Raw genomic sequence first — 21,522 nt, 5'->3', positions numbered from 1 at the left:
CAAACAGGATTAAAATATCCTTATCTTGCATTTTGACATATTAAAAACTAAATTGACCTGAATAACTCCTGCTCCTAAATTTGAAAATATCTAAAATTAATATGTAGCAAACTTTAGGGTGAACAAGCTACAACTGATTTATACACCAATTTTGACAAATCCACACAAATTTGAAGTACTTCAAGGAACAAAAATACTCTCTTAATTACATGTTTTATTTAAGGCACATATATCTCATTCTACATTTGTATCCTCCCCAGAGCCACTCCACTATTTTAGACAAGAAAGAAAAAATAAAACTAACAAGGCCTAGTCTTAAAATTGTTTGGGGTCCACTTGTAAAAAGTGTTGAAGGGTAGTATCTAGGTCAGGTGAAGGAGAATCTGCTATCTGAAAATGAAAAAGTATCTTCATACAGAAGTACAACCAAAAGGAAAATGACATATCAAAGGACAAGGTAATCATTGCTTTTAACAGTAACTCTGCTGCTATATAAAGTATCCTGACAACATAGCTAATTATTTGGCCTGATATGAGGTTCTGGAAACAAAACAGGACAGACTTTCAACAACTCTACCTTCAGATGTGCACAGCTGTTGCTTTAGAAACGAGCAGGCTGAACTCCTACCTGCGCCTCAGTGGAAAAAGGGAAGGTCTGTAGATATTTTACAAAGGAGAGGAATCACAAAGGAATATAAAGAGAATGAAAAATGCTTTTCACACAGCATAAATATGATGCTAATGCCTCTCTTTAGAAACAGCAGCTAAATAGCATTAATTTACAGGTAATCCCAACTACTTTTGTAGTTAACAAAAATATCTGCAAGTCTAATCTTTCTTCCTGTCCCTTGGTAGCCCTCCATAAATTGGAGCAAAGCATTGATTTTGAAAAAGAAATCCAGCAGGCTCCCCAGGTGTTCCCGTTTGGATTTCATTTTCCCAGACCGCAGTGAATCACTCTTATATTGATCTTTTGGCTGCTGCCTCACGCTGTGAAATACATCTGCATTGTACTTTTGGAAGTCGCATTCTTTGTGGTTTGCTAGCGACCTATGAACTACGCACCAACACGGAAGTCATAGAACTTGAGCCTTACTGTGATGGAGAATATATGGCATCTCAAATACTGGTTTGTATGGTTATCATAAAGCTTTTCAAGTTACACACTGATATCTGAGCAGTGTTAGTTATATCCAGTTATCGAGGCAGACGAAATTGCTGTGGGAGAGGAAGAAAGAAGATACAAAAACTCTGGGTCAATCCAGACAGGGGAAAAATAAAACAGTATAAACAGTAGATGTAAAATGCATTGGAAGACAAAAAGTATTTATTGGATACAAATAACTTCTCGGCACTAGAAAGATAATAATAATAGTCCGTAAGTGAAGGCTGGAGAGAGGATGGTATGCACCTTTCTTTGTCTGATTATACATGCGGGCATCATACTGCACATATAATCATCTTTTGCCCGCTTTCTTGTTCTTTAGCAGGATTTGTCTGCAAGAATCTGAATGCAACTACAAAATGAGAGAACACCAGTGAAACATGAGTGGTCTGAACAAGGGCATTTTCAACATGTGCTTGAAGGGCATGCACATATCTTTCTTTATATTTCATTGGACCAGTCAGCTCATGGCCATTCAAATGTTTTCATGTTTCATGGCTTACAGAAATATAATATTGTTTAACTTTTATAAAAATCATAGAAACAAGGCTGTTGAGTTAGGTACAAGGTTTGCTGCTGATGCCCAAAGTGTGCAAGAATACAAATGAAAAGCAAAATCCTGAAAGTACAGGTTATACCTGAAAGCTACACATAGATACAACAGTACAATATAATCAACTTTACATAAAGGGTTTTCACCCACAATAAGAAATGATTGCTTTGACCTGTGATAATACCAGAATGATTTTAAGGGCCCAGAGTACATTCAAAGTCTAAAAGATTTTTTTTTTTTTTTTTTCATTTTTCCTAGGACAAATTTATAGTAAGTGGAGCAGAGGGATTTAGGAGAAGTCTTAAGCGTAGCTAAGTGATAGCTTGTTTTAGGCAATGACTGGGACATTGTTTTTGCTGCCATATGAGCTATTTGGCAAGTCTTTCATTCCACTGGAAAATATTTATCTTAACTTATTCATTAAAAGGAAGAAATCATAAAGGCCACAAAACATTGTTAATGAGATTTTATTAGACTGACCACCTATCTTGAGAGTTACTGATCAAAAGTCTCCAGCTCTGGGTGAGGCGTCAAGTGTGTCATGTTGGACATAACTGAAATAGCTTGCATTTTGCTTTTAGTCTAACTTAAAGGGATCAAAATTCAGATTGTCTATTTTACTGCAAATGTAGGCATTTGAAATCTACTGCCATTCCAATTTGCTACCGGGCAGATGGCTGCTGTGAGTAAACTGTGCCACACTCAGTGAGACTGTGGCCTGATGCCATTTATTTGTGACCCACAATTTTGAGAACTCCTTCTGAAAGGACACCAATGCAATACAAATGTAAATATATGCTTCATGCATGAGAAATCTGCATAAATGTAAAATACTTTTTACATTTCAATAACATGCCAGAGCTAATAGTGCATAAGTTGACTTCTATATGCATATGATATCAGTCAGGAAAAAATCTTGTAATTATATGCTATTTTTTAAATAGGAGGATTTTATTAATTTTGGTCTTGTTAGGCTGTTATGACTAAAAGAATATGTTATTTCAAGTAGTGATAATAGCAAAGCAAAAATTAATCTTTACTACCTATGCTTCAAAGGAGCATAGATAGTACAATTACCTGCTTTTCCAGTCTTTCCCTGGCTTATCTATGAAAGTCTGCAAGTGTGATACTTTTTAATTCAACGAGATTTAAATTGATCTCGAATATCCACAAAATAGCATTTTGTGTATCTTCTGCTCATACCCATGTCCTGGTAAATTATTCTAAATATCCCATGAAATCCAGCATTGTAAAGGTTATGTGAAAGGCATGCAAGGGCAAAAGAAGTTGTCAAAGTGCAAAACAAACAAAACATTTCTTCTCTTGTACAGCTTCTCCTAGTTATTGTTTAAGCATTGCAGGCCAGTTGCAAAGTAGCAACACGGCTACTGTCTCCAGTATCCCCCACTTTGCTTGTGTTTATGGATTTGAGGTAAGTCTTCTGTATCACCTAGGGAGTAAATGACTGCAAAGTGCCTAGGATGCCACCCAAGACTGAAGACAATAGAGGTGATTCAATTTCTGAAAGGCAATAGCAAGTCTAGCAGATATTAGTGACCGAGGCTATTGAGATAGCTGGCCATAGCCTGCTCAACATCTAACTGCTCAATAAAAAGCAGCAGTGGCAGCAGCAGAGGACGCGCAGGTTTAGAGCGACAGAAGCCATGGAAGGAAGCAAAACTAAGAGACAGCAACAGTAAGACAAAGTACATATAAACTTTTAATGAATTAACCTTACAAAAGACAATAGCTTCAAAACATTTGACACGTTTGTACAAAACTATTCCAGCATTGTTAGCTCTCTCTTCAGAAAGAATGCCAGCAAGCCACCCAACGTGTCCCTGGCTATGAGATGCAACTGGTGATCACATCCAAATCATGTGTGGACAGAGTAAACTTATTTACAAATACTTTATACTTTAATACCAGATTAGTAGATGCTATTGGGGAGCGACTGTATTTTCCAGAAAACACCATGCATCAGAAAATAGTATGCACCCCTAGCTTTATTGCCTTTTTTCCCCGCATTTGTCACTAGCATCTCTTTTTAGTCCTTTCAGGATGAGTTACCTCCTTTTAATTCCTATTCCTTCTTTTCTTGTCTTTGAATAACAGTGCAAGTTGCAGTACAATCTTCCAGTCCTATAGCGTACATCGCAACTGTCCTTGAACATAGGAATATCAAGGTGCAAAATGATGGCTCATGGGACTATTCTGCAGCCATATTAAAATAAGTGCCACATACCAGAAAATAGCACGCATGTTAAGGGCCAAAATGTAGTTTAAAAGTGCGTGATACTTTCCTGAAAATATGGTATTGATGACACATACAAGCATTCTTCAAGATGCCACATTCCCTTGTGAAAGGGATCTTGTCATTTCAGTATGTACAAAGTATGTCTTCAATTCTCCTTTTCCTTTTACATTTATTATTCCTCTGCAAGTGCTCATGTACCCCAGTGTTTGCAGGACATTGTTCGTCTCCTCTGTAACCTGCAACAATACAGTAATACAACCAGCATTGATAACAGAGCAAAGCAGAATCTTCTTCCACAGTGTGAAGAGAATATATGTTCTGAGCAATTATAAGGGTTTTGCTATAATACTTATAAGTCCTTTAAGGGTTTCAAGTGAGGTTTGAGCACCTGATCTTTCAAATAGTCTGTTGCTGGATGCCCATTCTAATCGCTTATATCAAGTATCAAACTGGGTATAACCCTTTCTGTACCTAGGATTGAAAACACAGGGCTTGTAGACACACGAATGGCACTAGGGACAACACTCTTCCTCATACAGCATTTTTCTCAACTTCAGGAGCTGTTTTTCATTTCAGTAGACCCAAGCTTTCCCATCTTTTTGCAAATGCTAAAGCTGTGTGAATGAAGTGACAGTAAGATATTAGCATCATCTGTCAGAGCTGCTGTTGCCAGTTTCTCACATAACTGGCAGTGAACCAAACCAGTTCTGCCATTTTAGGTGAAAGCCCGCTAGGACAGAGGTTGTTCAACAGCATCAGTTGTCTCAGACTGTCTGTGTTTCTTTGTGAAGCAAGCAACTGTTTGTAAATGTCATTGCTTTGACATCCCTTCTGTTTTCAGTTTTGACCAACAGCTGGTAACTACTTTTCCATCACTGAGTTCTGAATAGTCTCAATCATAGATTTGGAGTGCTCTCAATCATATGTTGGGATCCCAAAGTGCTAGGCAGCATACTAGGCAGATACTTAAAATGCGATCCCTGACTATGGAATCACTGAAAAGTTAGTAAATTGAGGGTCTTTTCTATACAGGTCTATCTATAATCTATACAGATAATAATCTATAAAGTTTATTAATCAGCATGGTTCATTAAAAGGGAAGTTTCATGATTGCTTTATACATTTAACTTAATGTACAGCAGTTATGGTCATTTCCTTTATTTAAAAATAATTAACATCAGGAATGCCCTTCAGAGATAAGGTAGTGAGTATTTCATGAGTTTAGAAATTCACAGAATAGAAATGTGATTTCCCTCAAATCCTCTTTTAATCTAGGGATGCATTTCCAGGCAACCCATGACTTCCGGCACTGTATTCCTCTGTAGGGTCAAGACAAAGTTTTGATTCTCCTCCCATTTTCCCTATAATTTTCTTTTAATTCTTTACTTTCCTGCCCAAGGTCTAATTCTTTTGAAATGTACAGATACAGCTGGTAGGTAATTTTCTTCTGTAGGCATCCTTAGCTCCAAAACACAGACCTGTTTAATGTACAAATATATGATGTTTTTTAAGCACCAAACTCAAAGGATTAAGATAAATACTAGCACAAAACCAAGACTTACCTGTATTTTATCTAAGACACCAGTGCTGTCCATCCTGCTGGCCACGTTTACTGTATTGCCCCAGATATCATATTGTGGTTTTTGAGCTCCAATTACTCCAGCTATTACAGGTCCATGGTTGATACCTGGAAAACATCAGAACTTAACATTAAAAAATAAGATCCACCAAACAAGGACACACAGTGCATCTGGTAACATACCAAGTCAACGAACATGGTATTTGGCCTATGCTGAATAGCGACTACAGCAACCAATGGCCTATTCACAGCTGTTTTATCAACCATTTACAGCAGGAGGATGTTAGTTATAAAAATGCCAAAAGTTATTTTATCTAATTTTAGTTTTACAGCTCCCTCCCATCCTGAGTAAATTTGATATTTTCAGCCATTCGTATCCTAATAACCTGCTACTGCCTTTATTAGACAGCATGAGGAACATGCTGTGGGGGAGCAGCAGCTTCTGGGAAAACAGATATACAAGAATTTCTTTTCATTTCTACTTGTAGTGAAAAGGACTTCTCTCTGCAGCAGTTGACGGCCAAATCAAATCAGTTGACGGCCAAATCAAATTACTTTTACAGTATTCTTTGCTTCTTAAATGTAGAATAAACTAATGTGAATGAGCTGGAAGGATTTGAAGCTTTGTTCTGAAGGCTGGATTGCCCATAGAATGGTCCTAAATAACTAAATAAAGCACTAGGGACCTAAGAGTGGAATCCACAACAGCCATCTGCTGAGTAGCCCAAGCTGGCTAGTAGGGAATACTGAAGAGATGTGTGTGGCATACACTCTGCCATGGTCCAGAAATTAGGGTAGTGCGGTGGGACTTTCCTACAAAATATAATGGGCAGGAAGTGTCTTTTTTTTTCTTTTACCTCCTTCCTGAACCACCACTGCTGATGGTTTGAGTAATACCTCAGGGGCTGGAGAGCCAGGTTCAGATCCTTCCTCCTTCGAGGAGACATCTAGCCCTATCTCTTAGGAATGTGTTTTGGCCACCCAGGCATTCTGGGATGTGCTGCTCTATGTCATTCCTGCTAGTGCGCGTCTCCTTCGCATGGCACACGTGAATGTTCAGGCAAGGCTGGAAGAGTAGTACTTTCAGTCCAGGTGAATGCTCTAACAGATGGTGATACCATCTGTCTCTTTCTCTTGTATCCAAAGTGACATTTAATTATTCCATGAAAAGGCAAATACTGTTCAGCAAACACTGTTCAGCAGGACAGACAGAGAATATCTCATTCTAAGGTATCCTACAGCCTGGGCTCATAGCATTCTCCAGGGAACAGGGATCCCCATGCTTGAGCAGCCTCAGCCAAAAGCAGAAACCAAATTAGGTTCACCTACAACACAGACAAATGTTCTAACCATGAACCTATATGGAAAAAAACATATCAGCCTCTATTCTGTTCAAAAAAAAAGCAGTACCTGTGCAAAACTTGCTGCAAAAGCGTATCTGAGCTTGTCTAATAAATCAAGCACCTTAGCTAACAGAAGGGGAGGAATGCCAGAAATATAATCTAGGTGCTCCCCTCCCTTGCCTGACAATGTCAGGGTAGGCTGTGCACCTCCTAAGGCACAACTAGCATTTCAGGCACTCACAGAAAATGAAGGTTGAAAGCTGAGACCTCTAGCGAGTTGCAACAATTCTGGGGTTAGATGCTGGCCGAGAAAGGCTTTTACAAATGGCAGTTTGGGTTTAAAGCAGAGATTATGTCAGAGGTAGATGCTCAAATGTTTCTGTGGCTCTAATTGCTATGGGATATTGGGTGCTTTCATGGTCAGGTGGCAGTGGGAAGTGGAGAAGAAGCTAAGATGGGAAGTGAAGATCTCAGTGGTGCCTATATTGGATTAAGGTGGCAAAAGTGCCAGTTTGGGGCCTGTGTCCCTTTGTAGATTTAATCGTTCCTCATTTCATGAAGCAAAGGACTGTGACTTCACTGGAACCTATAGTAAACACTTTAAAAATCACAAGTAGGTGTCTTTTTTCCCCCTAGAAAGTTTGCTTCATGATCCCCACTTTAAAGGAGTCAGTATTGCTTTAATCAGTTTGCGGATTTAGCCCTGACACTCATCAGCTCTTTATCTGTACTGACACTGCTGATATAAGTATGTTTGCAAGTATGTGGCATGTGTCGTCTATGACAAGAAGAGAGAACTTTTATTCTGTACAGAAATACAGTATCTCTACACTTTTTTTTTTAAATCCATAAACTTCTCTAACACTTTGAGAAGGAAACATACTTCAGATTTGCTTTGTCATTTTTTAACTCTAGCAAGGAATACAAAACATACAGGCAAAGGAGTGCTCTCAGGAACATATGAATATTTGAAGTCAGAAGATAGCAAGTTTTGCCAGTGGGTGGCACTGTGAAATAAACGTGAGAGGAGCAGCCAAAAGGCAAAGCAAGCGGTACAGCAAGAAAAAGACAAGACAGGAGAATAACTGTTGGAAATCAAATACTTCTGACATGTTTACAGGATTTATGGGTTTCCAATATTTGTTTACTGCCTTCATTTCACACTTTCCAAATTACCCATTGCATTGTAAAACTGCTGTGTACTGCTATCAGGAAATAAACATTTTGGAACAAATGGTTCTTGACCAGCTCTGAATTAATTTATTTCACCATGCTTTCCATGGCTTACTGCAGCTGCCTATTGCTTTTTTAAAATACCATGATGCACAAGTAGAAGCAATTAGACGCTGAAATATAAGGGATATCCCTTTCAAATATAAACAACTAGTCATCTTTGCTCTTATTTGTCAATAACCATAGAATAACAAAGAAGAGAAATATCCTGCTTTATCTAACACTAGGAAGGAAAGGGTGCACTCTTGTATGCTTGCTTGAGTTTATACATCTAAAATATTTCAAACTCCAGCTTCACTGTCCCCTTATAGCTCTTGTCCTCCAAAACCATTTATTCGGTTTTGTAAAGCCCCGTCTAGAGTCTTCTTGTGTCCTTTGATAAGCTTAAAAAATTTATGCCATTCACAACCTCTAGAATAATTATTATAGAGTTACCATAAAACAATTCAGAGCCATGGGAATGTATTTTTCAACCATTCCTTACTTAGGAATACTTCCCTTTTCTGAGTCCTGCCTTGAAACACTCCTTGCCACAGCAGCTATGGTTAACAGGCAACACCACGTAGGCTGCCTTTAAACAGAGTAAAGATGGTGCTATTTACTTTCATGGCCCTTTTGGTCAGTTCCACTAACACTTTAATCAGCTGGTACTTCACACTGAATTCTCCCCCTCCTCTCCATGATATTCTCATAAATATCCTGTGATACATACCTACTCGTAACTTGAAGTCATTGAATGAATGCTTGTTTATGACATCCAGTTTCGCCACCAAGGCAAATGCGAACTCCACCATGGTTCCTATGTGCATATACTGTCGTTCAGGTTCCTGAATTTAAACAGCCAAACAAACAGAATAAAATCATTTTCCTTAGCCTTAGTTGCTGGGAAAATACAACCAAAATATGCTGAACACTCGAAAGCACTTAAACCCTTAGGAATGTCCCAGTAGGCAGCAGAAGAAAAGTAATGTAGAAGACGGTGCCCTGTCCAGCATCAGTTAGATCAAACACTGGCCAATAGACCAGGATGCATTTTACTTACACAATCAGGCAGTCTGGAGAGGATAGATCCAAAACATTTCTAATCTAATGTTTTGATTGTCAAATAACTGATTAGCTGCTATCTAATCTCTAAGTCTATGTGTGCCTAGGATTTGCTCATTAATTTTCTCTAAGAGTCTGCTTCTATTTTATGTCCTTTAATAATAAATAATGCTTGTGGACAGCCCTAGAGACTCCTCACTGTCACTGTTGCACAGCTCAGCACCCTAGTTAATACTTAAGTTCCAGTGAAATTTACAATTTTAAGAGTTCCTCCACTGATCTTATCTGGTAGATAAGCAAGCACCTCTGAGAACATCTAATAGACCTGAAAATGAATAAAATACAAGAGGAAGAGAGGAAGAAGGCAACCCATCCTCTGCCCCCTAATTTACTAGCTCAGAGCTTATACCACCTATAAAGGCTATAGGCTTAATGTCTCCTGTGTAGCCTGATTTCTAAGTACTGGTTTGAGTCCTCTCAGGCTGAGGAGCAAATTGATTTTTATGCTCCCACAGCCCAGGGCAGGACCCTGACAAAAGAATGATTTCATAAGAGATGAACTCACTGATCTCTATGAGAAATGACTGAATCTTCTTCATTTCTTGAGATAAAGTGACAGAAGAGAAGGACAGATGACAACTTCAGGAGATGATTCATAGAGTAGATGTATCAACCTAGGTGGGACAGTAGTGGTGCTTGCCAGAGCAGCTGTTTAGATGAATGAAGCCTGTTTCCTTTGGAGTTCACTCCTAGCTAAGACAGATCGTTTCCTGTTCAGTTGATGTATTCAGACCCCCTCCTTAGGCACTTAGTCTTCCTTGGGTGCTTGTTTTAAGCTGGGAGCTGTTCCCAGCAGTATGCCTAGCAGTCAGTCACTGCCACACTAGGTACTGCAGTATCTGTGGATCTTTGGGCATCTGGACTGAAGGCTGCTGAGTTTTGGTGGATTTCCTTTGAAAATGTGTACTAAATCACCAAAGGAACACTAAAACTTGGATCTCTTGATTCACAGTTTGTGGAAATAACTCAAACGATAAATTTCTTCCTGTGCTTACACTAGTGTTAGTTGTGATTGAGAGTTCCTCTGTGTCTTCTCATCTCCAGTCTACAGTTCTGCATTTCGTTCATCCCCTTCACCTCCCTGTATTAAATGTCAGAGCTAATTTAAAATAATTCTTTTTTTGCCTTCAGGATCCTTAGGGTCTATAGTTCAGGTGTTAATTGCTTCTGTCTAGAAGGAACATGAGTTTGGCAAGAGCACATTAATCCTTAGCAGAGAATGTGTTGATTTATAATTGCTGTCTCTCTGTTGCTAACCTGTAGTACTCTAAAGATCATGGCAAAAGCAAGGTTTTTGCTTAAAAGTTATGAATTGCTCCTCTGAACTTCATTTCTACTGACTGCAGTTCCCAATCCTATCCTATTAAGTAAACCAGAAACAAAGGAACAGGTTCTCAGTGCTGAGCCTGAGGGTTCTGTAAGTCTACAGTTAATACGGCTACTCAGCCCTCCCAGCTTACAAGGGAAAATACTCATTCTTGCAGTCTTTTGTACACTCTATAAATCCAGTTCTGCTGCAGCATGTAGGAATAAAATGCTGTACTGTATTTAGAGTAGGAGGCCTGTTTTAGACTTAGCAAATACAGAGGTGGCATTTTCAAACCACAATATGAAGAACAATAATTCACAGAGACTACTAAACAAAAGTATACACTTGTCTAGTACATTACAATCCACGTTAATAAGAAAAAAACTAGGCCACAACATTATACATAACCTGCAGTTTAATGAACAGAATTTTAGCCTTCATTTGAACATGTTTTTTATTAAGCAGGAACCTTTTCCTGTACCTGACACTGTTCTTGGTTGGGTGTAGCACTCAATCCTGTTGCTGCCATGTAAGTGCTTCCAATGGTCTTTATCTTTTCAACTCCACTGAACTTTGGCTTTGACAATAACTGTAAAACAAGGATGGTTATTCATTATTCAGATCAGCAGCCTTGTTACTCTAACAGCATTGTTACTCTAACAACATTCAGAGCATCAATTCATAGAACAGTCTCTTAATAGACCCCAAATGGCTTCACAAATATATACAGGATGAAGGACTTAAGGATGGATAAAACAAAGGTTACAGCCTCCAAGGAAAGGGAATTTCTGTCTGCTAAAATACCTTTCTATTATAAAGGGACTAAATTTATATCAACGAGAACAAATTCCACCTTATTGTACATACAGCTCTTCAAAATCAGTAGACTTTGCACTCATTTGATGTTGGAACTGAGTCACCATGCAAGCCAACAGTTCAGTTTTAAGCAGCCTTCTGAAAGTAAGCATCTCTTCCATGCCAACGGGTGGTCCATGCCAATGGGACTAAAATCCGAGAATTTTAGTTCATACCCCAGATTGTTTTAAACATTCCAATGCTCTCCAAATGGGTTTGCTGCTAAAATACCCTCTATAGCTGCAGATCCGCAAATCCAGACTGTGCTCTCTGAGTCATGACATGATCTTAACGCCTTCTTCTGGTATCTTCATCACTAATAACCTTCTTTAAGACAAATACTGTTCTCAGTGAGACCTTTACAGCTGCCTTTACACAATCCATCTGTAGTCATACTCTGTACTTGCTTAGAACTTCAGAGAATGGAATATTAAAACTTTAGAATCCTTTGAGTTACTCATGTATCAACTGATCAACGCTCTATATAATGAGAGCAACACAGATCAGGTATAACACAAAGCTGTATCATTTTAGGGGACATCATAGATTTATGTACCTGACTTCAGGCACTAGTATTTAGAGACTGTAGTTATGCATGGCATGCAATATGACTGCCTCATGAACTGCAGCTAAAGGGCAAAAATTTCTCCATCAAATATACACATAGGTTTCTCATTATAGTGAATCAAAAGCAATTGCATATGATGTCAGATCAATATCTGATTTATCCCACATAAATCTCTTTTTCCTTTAATACTCCCTGTAAGTAACTTCCATGTGACTAGGCACACAAAAGTTCTTTTCTGACAGCTCCTCCACTCTCCCTTTCAAGTATGTTTGCTTACTGTTGCATACCCTGGGTTATTAAGATTGAAACCATATGTTGATTGTTGTTAGAAGTACATACATCATCAAAGTCAGCAATGATCTCATTTAGCAGCCTGAGACATTCCAAGCCTTCCTTATTAACATCAGACTCTGTGTAAAATTCCTTGAAATCCGGAACAGAGGCAAACATGACACAGACACAGTCATATGACTGATGATATAGATCCTGTTCAAAAGAAAACAGAATAAAGAAGAAAGAATCTGTCATACCCAGCTCTAAATAAAAGTTTCCGTATTAATATGCAGTGTCCTGGTTCTGAAAAGGGAGGCATTGCAGTGGTTGGAATGCCTTAAGACGGTGGTTGAGTATTTTTTGCATTTAGTTGCATTTATTAATTTTAAACAGGGTATAAAGTGTTTAAAGAGACTCAACATATACAGCTGAAAATATTTTAGTGATTTAAAGTTACCTTTCTTTCCTCCTTAACATTAACTCTATGAACATAAAATGTTCACTAATTTATTAGATAGGGCCCATTTCTGAGGCTTCTCATGTAGAGAATTTGGTCTGGCTTGTATGCCTGAAACTATATTTTGCAAAATAATCTCTAATTTATTATTAGCTGTTTGTGTTATTGTAATAACTAGAAAACTAACCCAGTTACAAACCCAATGCACTACAAATGCATAATGCAACACAATCCTGATAGTTCCTACCCTAAAATGACAAGATGCCTAATCGGACAAAATAATTGTCATTTCTTTTCCATAACAAGGAGCTGAGGCAAAAGGAAAGAAGTCACCTGAACTAAAACTTATTTATGTCAGATTCTCCACCACCTTGTGACCACTGAAATGAGAACACCTCTGCTCCACAGGAATATTCTGGTGCTAAAAATGACCAACTACGCCCCCCTTCAGTTTCCTCTCCACTGCCCTTAAACGTTATAATATCTCTTCTTTCAGGATAAATTCATATCCTGAAAAAAAGGAAAGAAAGAACATTTATTAAGCTAATACTTTTTTTAAAAAAATCTATGCACAAAGGTAACCACAGCAATAAAAGATGCTGCAAGCTACTACAAAGTCAAATTCTGTTCAAGTTATTATTTGAGTAAAACAAGGATTTCAATACTCATGTGAATAAGGTGAATAGGATTTGTTCTGTGATTTCAAGAAGCATCAGATATTATTTTCCTTTTTACTTATCAAAGCTTTTTTTTGCAATTTCACTGGCAGTATGTTTCTTTTTGAAAGAATGTGGTGTGTCTCTGCACAGATGTGTACAGACATAGTGAATCTCTGTTGGTGATGTATAACTAAAAAATAGCAGAACTACGGGAAAACTGTTGACTGCCTCATCCCAGAACAAGTGTGAGGGAAGTTTCTGGGGAAACATGAAAATAATGGCGGACAGGGAGGAACACGGGCAGCTGGAGGAGGTAGATGATTTATTACTAGATTTTTCTGCCCCTTTATTTTCTAAGGATTCCATAACCAGAGCATCACTGAAGCTCCACCATGCCTCTGTGCAGTGGGGATGGAATATATTGTTGCAATTCACCATTATTATTTATATTCTTAAAACTAAGCCAGTTAAAATCACCCATCTGTACCTGACATCCAGCTTACAGCCATATATACAAAATCAGTATCACTTTAAAGTGACCTGATTGTGCAAATGAAAAGCAACTAAAAATATCCAAGCTGATGAGTTCACTGTCAGATTGCTACTAAACTTCAAAGGAGTTCTGGATATCCATTGTCCCCTTGTCAAGAGAGTTTTTCATGAAGAACCAATATTGTGATAATATTTTTCTGCCAGCTATTTTATCCATCTCCATAAATACCTGGTTAATAAATTTAATCCACATAATAAAGTAATCAAATGGTGGGGAGAGGGAACCCCTCTGGCTAGGTGACGTGAACTGAATTTAGGCAATTTAAGCACCTGATTGAGGTATTTCATTTGAGAGCACACCATCCTATATGTCCTATATTGTCGGTACACCAGATGTGCCTATCTGGAAGGTCATTTTAATGCCAGATGGGCAGAATCACCTCAGATAGTGTTTCTTTCTCTCAGTCAGTTATGGAAAAAAGGCTAAAGAGGTAATTTTTCCTCATGTAGGCACTCAAGAGAAGTGCCTGAAACTATACAGGATGACTCTAAGAAATTCAGAAGCTCAGGCCCAAAATGACCTCTCTTTGCTCCAGTCTCTTGCACTTAAAACCAGGTCCACTCTGTAATACTGCAGTGACATACACTGGCGGCTGCTTGAGTATGTATGCACCTAGACTCGGTGCAGATATACTCAAATTAACTTGAAATTAGTTAAGTGGAGCAGCAGAAGAAGATTAACAGGCTCACTCCTCAAATGTTTAGCTTTTGCAGTCTGCATTTTGCTTCACCTACTTAAATTTACCTCAGGCATGTCTACACTGAAGCTACAGTAACATTTGCATATAAATATACTAAAAAGTTAAGATCTCATGTGCTGAGTGCTTTTCATAGGCAAGTTAGCAGAACAGCTCCAGAGGTGACATTCTGTGGTTAACTCAGCTTTCCTTCTATTTCCTCAAGTCACCTTCCCCGTAACTTGATTTCAGTTTGGGGTGAAGGAATTCAGGCCACACACATGGTGCTGGTTATTAAAAGAGGACTGCATCAAAAATATAGGGCCTTGGTAATAAATAAGGGGAAATTCTCAGTGTTATATAAAAGACTGGAGGGAGATACAAGAGTATTTCTAGCAGAATGTAGATAACTAATACTCAAAACATGGCTTATTACACATACTTTTGACCTGACAAAATAAACAAGTTGTATATATTGGTGACCAAATATTTTTTTAAAAAATAATTTTTGTTCATATTCCTACCAGCTTGAAAAATCCACTAAGTTAAATCCAGCCAAAATAATACTACAGTTAAAATTAATACACAATTCTACTGTCCTAGTGATTCTGTTAATTAGTAAAAAAATATTTGTTTTAATTTACCAGATAAACATTAGATGATAGTTTTATTTGCTTTACTGAATCCTGCTGATTTTGCATCCTGAGAATGTAAAACATGCCAGAATTACACTACTGATGAGATACTGGTTGTAAAGTTTGTGAAACAGACAGAATCTGGGCACAGAGGTGATACTGGGACAGTGCCATATCTGAAATAGTACACGGAAACTAATGCCATGTGAAGGTTTATTTGAGAATATAACTTCACGTCATAAGAATACAGCTCTGTTAGGAGCTACAACTGAACCCTTACAGGAAAAGGAGACCAACTATGCAGTGCTGCAGGCATATGATATTACTGAATAATATGAAGCGGAGATGGTAGAAGATGGATTCATTTTACCACCTCATAATACAGGAAGCAGAAGATAAATAGAACATTTAAAAGAAGAATAAGGAAAAATATTTTACATACGAGATATATACATGTGTATGTCATTGCTATTCAAAAACATGAAAGACAAGAGCTTAGAGGATTAAAAACCTGAATGCTTCTATGAATACTAGAAAAATACATAACTAGGAAGTGTATAAAAAGCATCTGCAGAAGCAAAACATGCCCTTGCATTTACAGGTAAAAGCAGAAGAGTGAATAGGACATTAATCTTCAGCTGTTCCTTGAACTTGTGCTGAAGTATCTAACACCGGATACTGCCTGGGCCCTGCAGTTGACTGGATTGCTGATGGGTGGCAACTCCTGTCTTATGATTGCCACTGAAAAAAAGTCTGTCTTACAGACATTAAACACGGAGCCCTAATTAGCTATTAGGATGTGCCTTTGCTGTCTTCCCTGGAAGCAGAAGTGTTGCCCAGAATAAATCATGGCAACTTGCACAATGCATAGTCATCAGGAAGAGAAATGTGACTGAGCAAAAGACAGGAGCAGAGATTCAAATAAAAGTGCTGCTGTGACACAGGAAGATCAGTTTGCTTTATGCTGTTGGCTGTCTACCCACTACGGGGACAAACAACCTGTAAGAAAGGGTTGCGTGCCTGACTGTTACAATTGCAGATGCAATTCTTCTTTTTCTATAACCAGTTATCACTCCTTCCTCTCCTCCACCTCAGAAATAAATGAACACATTGTATGTGAACACTTGTTATACGCTGAAGCTCAGCAAGAGTGTCCCATTTCTCTTCCTTCCCCTCTAATACTGGGGCAATATCCATCCCCAGCAATGCTCTATAGCATAGTACCAGCATGGGAACAACAAATGGCACTGTTTATAACCAGATGAGTAGTAATTGTGGCTGTCACAATAAATGTCAGAGAATTTTAAGGAGGCATTCCCAGCTAGTTTATTTTAATCATTCATAATAATAAAGGCTGTAGCAATTGGGTGTCTTAATTTTCCTATGAGTACTTCTCTTGAAACAGTACTCTCCAAAATGTTTAAGCAGAAAATTAAATGCAACACCATTCCAGGAAGGAATGGCTTTGCTTCTTTCAACCAAAATAAAAAAAAAAATCACCCTGTCTTCTGCAGTCAATCCCTTTTTTTTTTTTCCTTTCTTTTTTTCCCTTTGCTAACATCTGAATTTCTGCTAGTTGGCTCTCCTTACTGTCCCCTCTTCTTCTCCAGTGCCTGGAGACCTTCTTGGGATGGAGGAGGCAAACTGGTCCCATTCTACCTCTTGGAAGGGTATGGTGGTCAGCTTCTCTGGGGTAGAATTTCTGCTCTAAGTAGGGTGCTGGCTCCATCCTGCAGCTAATGAAACAGGATTCCTCTTGCTCAGTAATGTGCTTGCCAGTTAGCTTGCAGCACAAAAGCTCCTGAGCACTTTTTACTAATAGGGAATCTGGATCCTAACAGCATAAAGGAAAAGGCTGCACAAGCCAGGTGCAGATATATTTAATCCTGGCCCTGTTTCCTGCTTTTCATTTTATATTTATTCCTATCTTTCTCTCTCTCAACTGGAAAGTACCCTGTTTGGTACCCAGCATGCAGACTATAAGCAGAAACCCAGTTCCAGAGGTTCTGGTAAAGCAAACAAACCTTTATTACACTTTGCTCTGAAGTAACTTTGCTTTTACCATATCAGCATTAGTCAATGTGTACCCTGTTATGAAAAGACCTTTGTTGGTCATCTAAAAGTACAGTCCCACTACTCCCAGTTAGCATTCATCCACTCATTTTTTCCCCTTTCATTCCTGCTGCCTGTTCTCTAGCAGCATACTTCGTCTTCCCTTTTCTCCGTACAGCTGCATGCATAAAATTCTAAGAGAAGTAGTATTCTGAAACAGACTGTTCATCCATTAGATTAATTTTAATCTCAAAATCTGTTTTAAACAGAAAAGAATATACATAAAACCATATTAACATCAATGTTTGCAACTAAGGAAAACATGGACAAATTTAAATTCAGTATCTGTTTACCTAAATATCCACATAAAGAAAACAAAGGCTTGATCTGTCCTAACATATTCTTAGGTGTATACAAATACAGACATACAGAATGTCCTTTAAGGCTCAACACATCCTTGCTGACATTGAAACAAATCTGAAGACCTGACAGATGCTTATATTCCTGAACATTTCCAGGGATTTGAAAGGTTCCTCCCTCTTTGAAATCTGCATTTAGAGATAAACAAAACAAGAAACAACTCAAGATTTTTTTTTTTCTTTAAAGGGATGCAACTAAAATTATGTCAAATCATTTTTACTTCAGCTGACATGACAGATTGGAGGGCTCAGCACATTACAATTTCTGATCTTCACTAAATTTACTAAAGCTCATTCCAACCTAAGAATCTTGAGGGGTGACAATATAAATCCAGTTGCCAATACAAAGGTGAGCAGATGGTGTTGCTCTGCTGGGGAGCTGAGTGGAATAGCACATAAATGAGAAAGCAATCTCCTAATGGTTTGCTGTGTTTAATGCCTGAACTGAGAACTGGAGCTGAGCCAACCTGGCTTCTAGCCAAGGTCTTCACTGGATTCAAAGGAACCCCACAGCAGTTTTCATTCGACATTAGCTACCAAATGAATATTTGCAGGTAGTACTAAAGTACTGATATAAAGTACTGATTAGTATTGCTTAATGCAAACCACAGCGAAAGGGAAGACATTGTCCTTTTTGACTCAGGAGATCAAAAATGAATCCCTAAAGCTGCCCTCTCCCCTCTTTTGTCAGTTTTGGAACAATTGTTTGGTATGCACAAGTAATTCAAACTATTGCATTTAAGATCTCTAGAACCACTACTCTCTCTAAATGCTTTTATTTTTTCATCCTTTTTTGCTTTATTAAAACTGTAAAGCAATATTAGGAGCAGTAATAAAGCAATAATTTCCACCAAAGTCAACAGGGGTCTCTTGGTTGACTTTTCTGGTGGATTAGGTCCATAAGCAGCGAGTAAACAGGTAATTCAGCGTTCAGAACCTCTTTCCAGAATTAACATAGCCGCTGTTTCAGGGAAAAGGTTAATTTTCACTCCAGTAAGCAAGGTCTCCAGTCACCAGAAGAAAATTCAGAACCTGGATGCAGTTCCACTCTGATCACAAAGAAGAAAGTATCTGAATGCATATGATTTAAATTTAAATCCATGTTGATTCAACCATCCCCTTCTCCTCCTCACTCTTTTTTCCCCTCCTTCAAAAGGCAAAGTGCATTGCCACTTAAGCTAATTTCACATTTTTTACTTCAAGGTACTAAGGTGCCTGCAGTGCTGTAAAGCAAACCTTTCAGGTAGGTAAGGGGGAATGAAAGTGACTGTAAATCTGTAATCTCACTGTATGGACCTACTGCTCAAATCAGCATTAAGTGGTATTTCCAGGATACACTGCTTTCTTACAGAGCAGAGGATATACAGAGATGGCTGACCTCATTCTTCAGGTTTCTTGCCAAGAAGTGTTCAGCTACGTGGGCTGGAAGCACATTCTCCAGAAGCACCCGATTTAGGTTCTCCATGGTTTCAATCTCTTCCCGCTCTTTTTTGAACTTGTTCTTCCACAGGAAGTCTAACCTACAGTAATATTCATTCTGTTACAAGAGGACACAGAGGTAAAGAAACAATAGGCATCTTGTCCTGCTGGAGTACAGGTTTAAAAGACAAAATAAGCACCACCCCTACGAGGCTATTATTTGCCCACTCAAGTACAATTCCAGATCCCACAGAAGTCAAACCCCAAGCACACACTATGTGATATACATTTCATCAAACTTATAAGCCCCTCCCCCAACAAAAAGGCCCATAAAAAGGCCCAGGAAACAAATAAAGTTGCAAGGTGCCTTAAACAATAGCAGATTTATTTATTTACTCTCAGGCTTTAGTAGAAATCCATTCCAGAAATCAAACACTGTTATGGAAACAATTTACAGTTTTGCAACTTAATATGATGTCTTACTTATCTGAAGTGTAGAATTTCACTTACAATAATGGGCTTTTCAGGAAGACCCTAACTTTTGCCAACTTGAACTTATGTCATGCAATTGGCCTGATAAAAAGTGGGCAGTACAAGAAAAAACAGCTTATTTATGTAATATCCTTCAGTTTATAAAATCATTATCAGATTATCAAAAATGGCCCAGTCAGTTGGCCAGTTTTTTTTTTTTTAGACTGCTTTCTATAATACTTTATCTTTCTTTTCTTTTTGTCCCAAAGTTTTCATAATTGTTTTTTAACATGCCCAACAATAACAATAACTGGAACTATATGCAAATGTATAACATTCTTGGAATATTAGTATTTTTGGAGATCCGATTTAATTTAAAAGATGTTGAAAAATTAATAAAAATGCATTTTTGTGGAGCTCTCTCTACTTCTCTTCAATATTGCTAATGTTTCATAAATTCTATGGCATTATTTCTACAGTAAAGCCTCCACTGGCCTGACTATCTCATTTGAGTTGATATAAATCAAGATATAAATCAATGTAGTCCAATGGTTTAACGCTATCATGCAGCCTCAATGAAGACTACGTTATTAACCAGGAGAACACGATTGTGATGACAATCTTACTATAGAAAAAACTAAAAATGCTAGCTAGTATTATTAGCAGTCAGTAAGCATTCACATCAAAATGAGAGTAGTCTTTCTGATTGGACAGTGGCTGTCATAGCTCAAAATGATTCACAGATATTTTGTTGAGGTCACAGCCGAAGCTAGAGTAGAAAGTTGAAATGAGATGGTATTAAAATGACTTGGCAAGCTTTTAAATGTAGATTATATATTTATACATCTAAGTTCCCCACATAGATGATAAATTCAAATGCCACCAACTGTATTCATGCAGAAAAAATCCAATAAAAACCTGGGATGTCAAAATTATTTGCATAAATTGACAAAAGTAAACTGGATGCCTGGCATAAAACTGAAATTAGGTATCCATACATTGTACCAACTTTGTATTGAAAAGAAAAGGTCCTAGATAAGCTGAAGGCTTCAAGAAGATAGGTTTCTTCTTTAAGACCTAATATTAAATGGATAATTTATTTACTGCTTTATTATTTATTGAATGAAACTTAGGCTGCCACAAAAAATGGCAGAAAACTCAGAAATCAGAAAAAATACAGCAGAATGTATTCTACAATTTGCTTTGAAATTAAAAAAGTCAACATATCATATTTCAAAATGCCTATTCAGACTTTAAAAACAAAACCACTACCTTATTAAAACTTACTTTAAATAGTGGGGTTTTTTTGTTTGCATGTTCTAGCCAATTTAGTATACACACCATTAAAGATCCTGTTCCATCTTTGTAGTCTTGCAGTCGTATGAAAACCAAGATTGTTTCCTACTTTACATGTTATCTCCAGAACTTTTTCAATATATCAGAATGAAAATATCTCAGAATGGCCCTTATACATCTGCAGGCACAATATCCTTGAGATGATACAAAATTTTCCTTCTTCACCTTATGCTGCTTTACTTGACAGCACTTCCCAGCAGGTGAGCATAGTGGAACGCCCAGGGAGGCATGAAGGACACTGCGTTCCTCTGGGCACCACAGAGCAATTGGCTTCCTCTAGAACAAGAGACTACCATGCATATGTGCAAGGCAATGCAATGCAACCCCAGAGGTTCAAATCATTGGTAACTTCTTGGGCAAAAGCAGTTAAGTGCAACAAGAACTGATTCATGTCTCCTTGATTGCACAGAGATGGGTTTATCTATATTTTTAAATTCTAGTGGGACACTCACCTGGGTCTATTTTCAATATTTGCCTGAGTGAGGCAATGAGCTAATTCTCCTCACTGAAAGAATGTCACATAGAAAGTCAAGATAAGCAGGTCAAGAGTAGCTGCCTATGCCTTAGGTGTCTAGAGTCAGGGGAG

At 38.0% G+C, this 21,522-nt stretch overlaps 1 protein-coding gene across 8 annotated transcripts in view; it reads right to left on the bottom strand.

The window, feature by feature from the left end:
- Window positions 1-820: 820 nt before the first annotated feature.
- The window catches only part of ADCY2 (adenylate cyclase 2), a 237,679-nt gene continuing 216,977 nt past the window's right edge, over window positions 821-21,522 (bottom strand). Inside the window, exons 18-23 of one of the 8 annotated variants that reach the window (XM_072853067.1) lie at window positions 19,069-19,227; window positions 12,306-12,452; window positions 11,025-11,132; window positions 8,843-8,957; window positions 5,538-5,662; window positions 821-4,211 (exon numbers count right to left, since the gene is read on the bottom strand). In XM_072853067.1, the coding sequence (XP_072709168.1) occupies window positions 4,059-4,211; window positions 5,538-5,662; window positions 8,843-8,957; window positions 11,025-11,132; window positions 12,306-12,452; window positions 19,069-19,227 (807 nt within the window). In that variant the 3' untranslated portion in view covers window positions 821-4,058. Of the gene's footprint in view, window positions 4,212-5,308; window positions 5,454-5,537; window positions 5,663-8,842; window positions 8,958-11,024; window positions 11,133-12,305; window positions 12,453-17,567; window positions 17,820-19,068; window positions 19,228-21,522 lie in introns of those variants that run through there. The other 7 variants (XM_072853065.1, XM_072853064.1, XM_072853060.1 and 4 more) reach the window with 7 other exon arrangements.

The sequence above is a fragment of the Ciconia boyciana genome, chromosome 2 (assembly GCF_034638445.1).
Source record: "Ciconia boyciana chromosome 2, ASM3463844v1, whole genome shotgun sequence".
NCBI lineage: Eukaryota > Metazoa > Chordata > Aves > Ciconiiformes > Ciconiidae > Ciconia > Ciconia boyciana.
The sequence above is the reverse complement of the archived record's forward strand: the minus strand, read 5'-3'. Positions and strand labels throughout refer to the sequence as shown.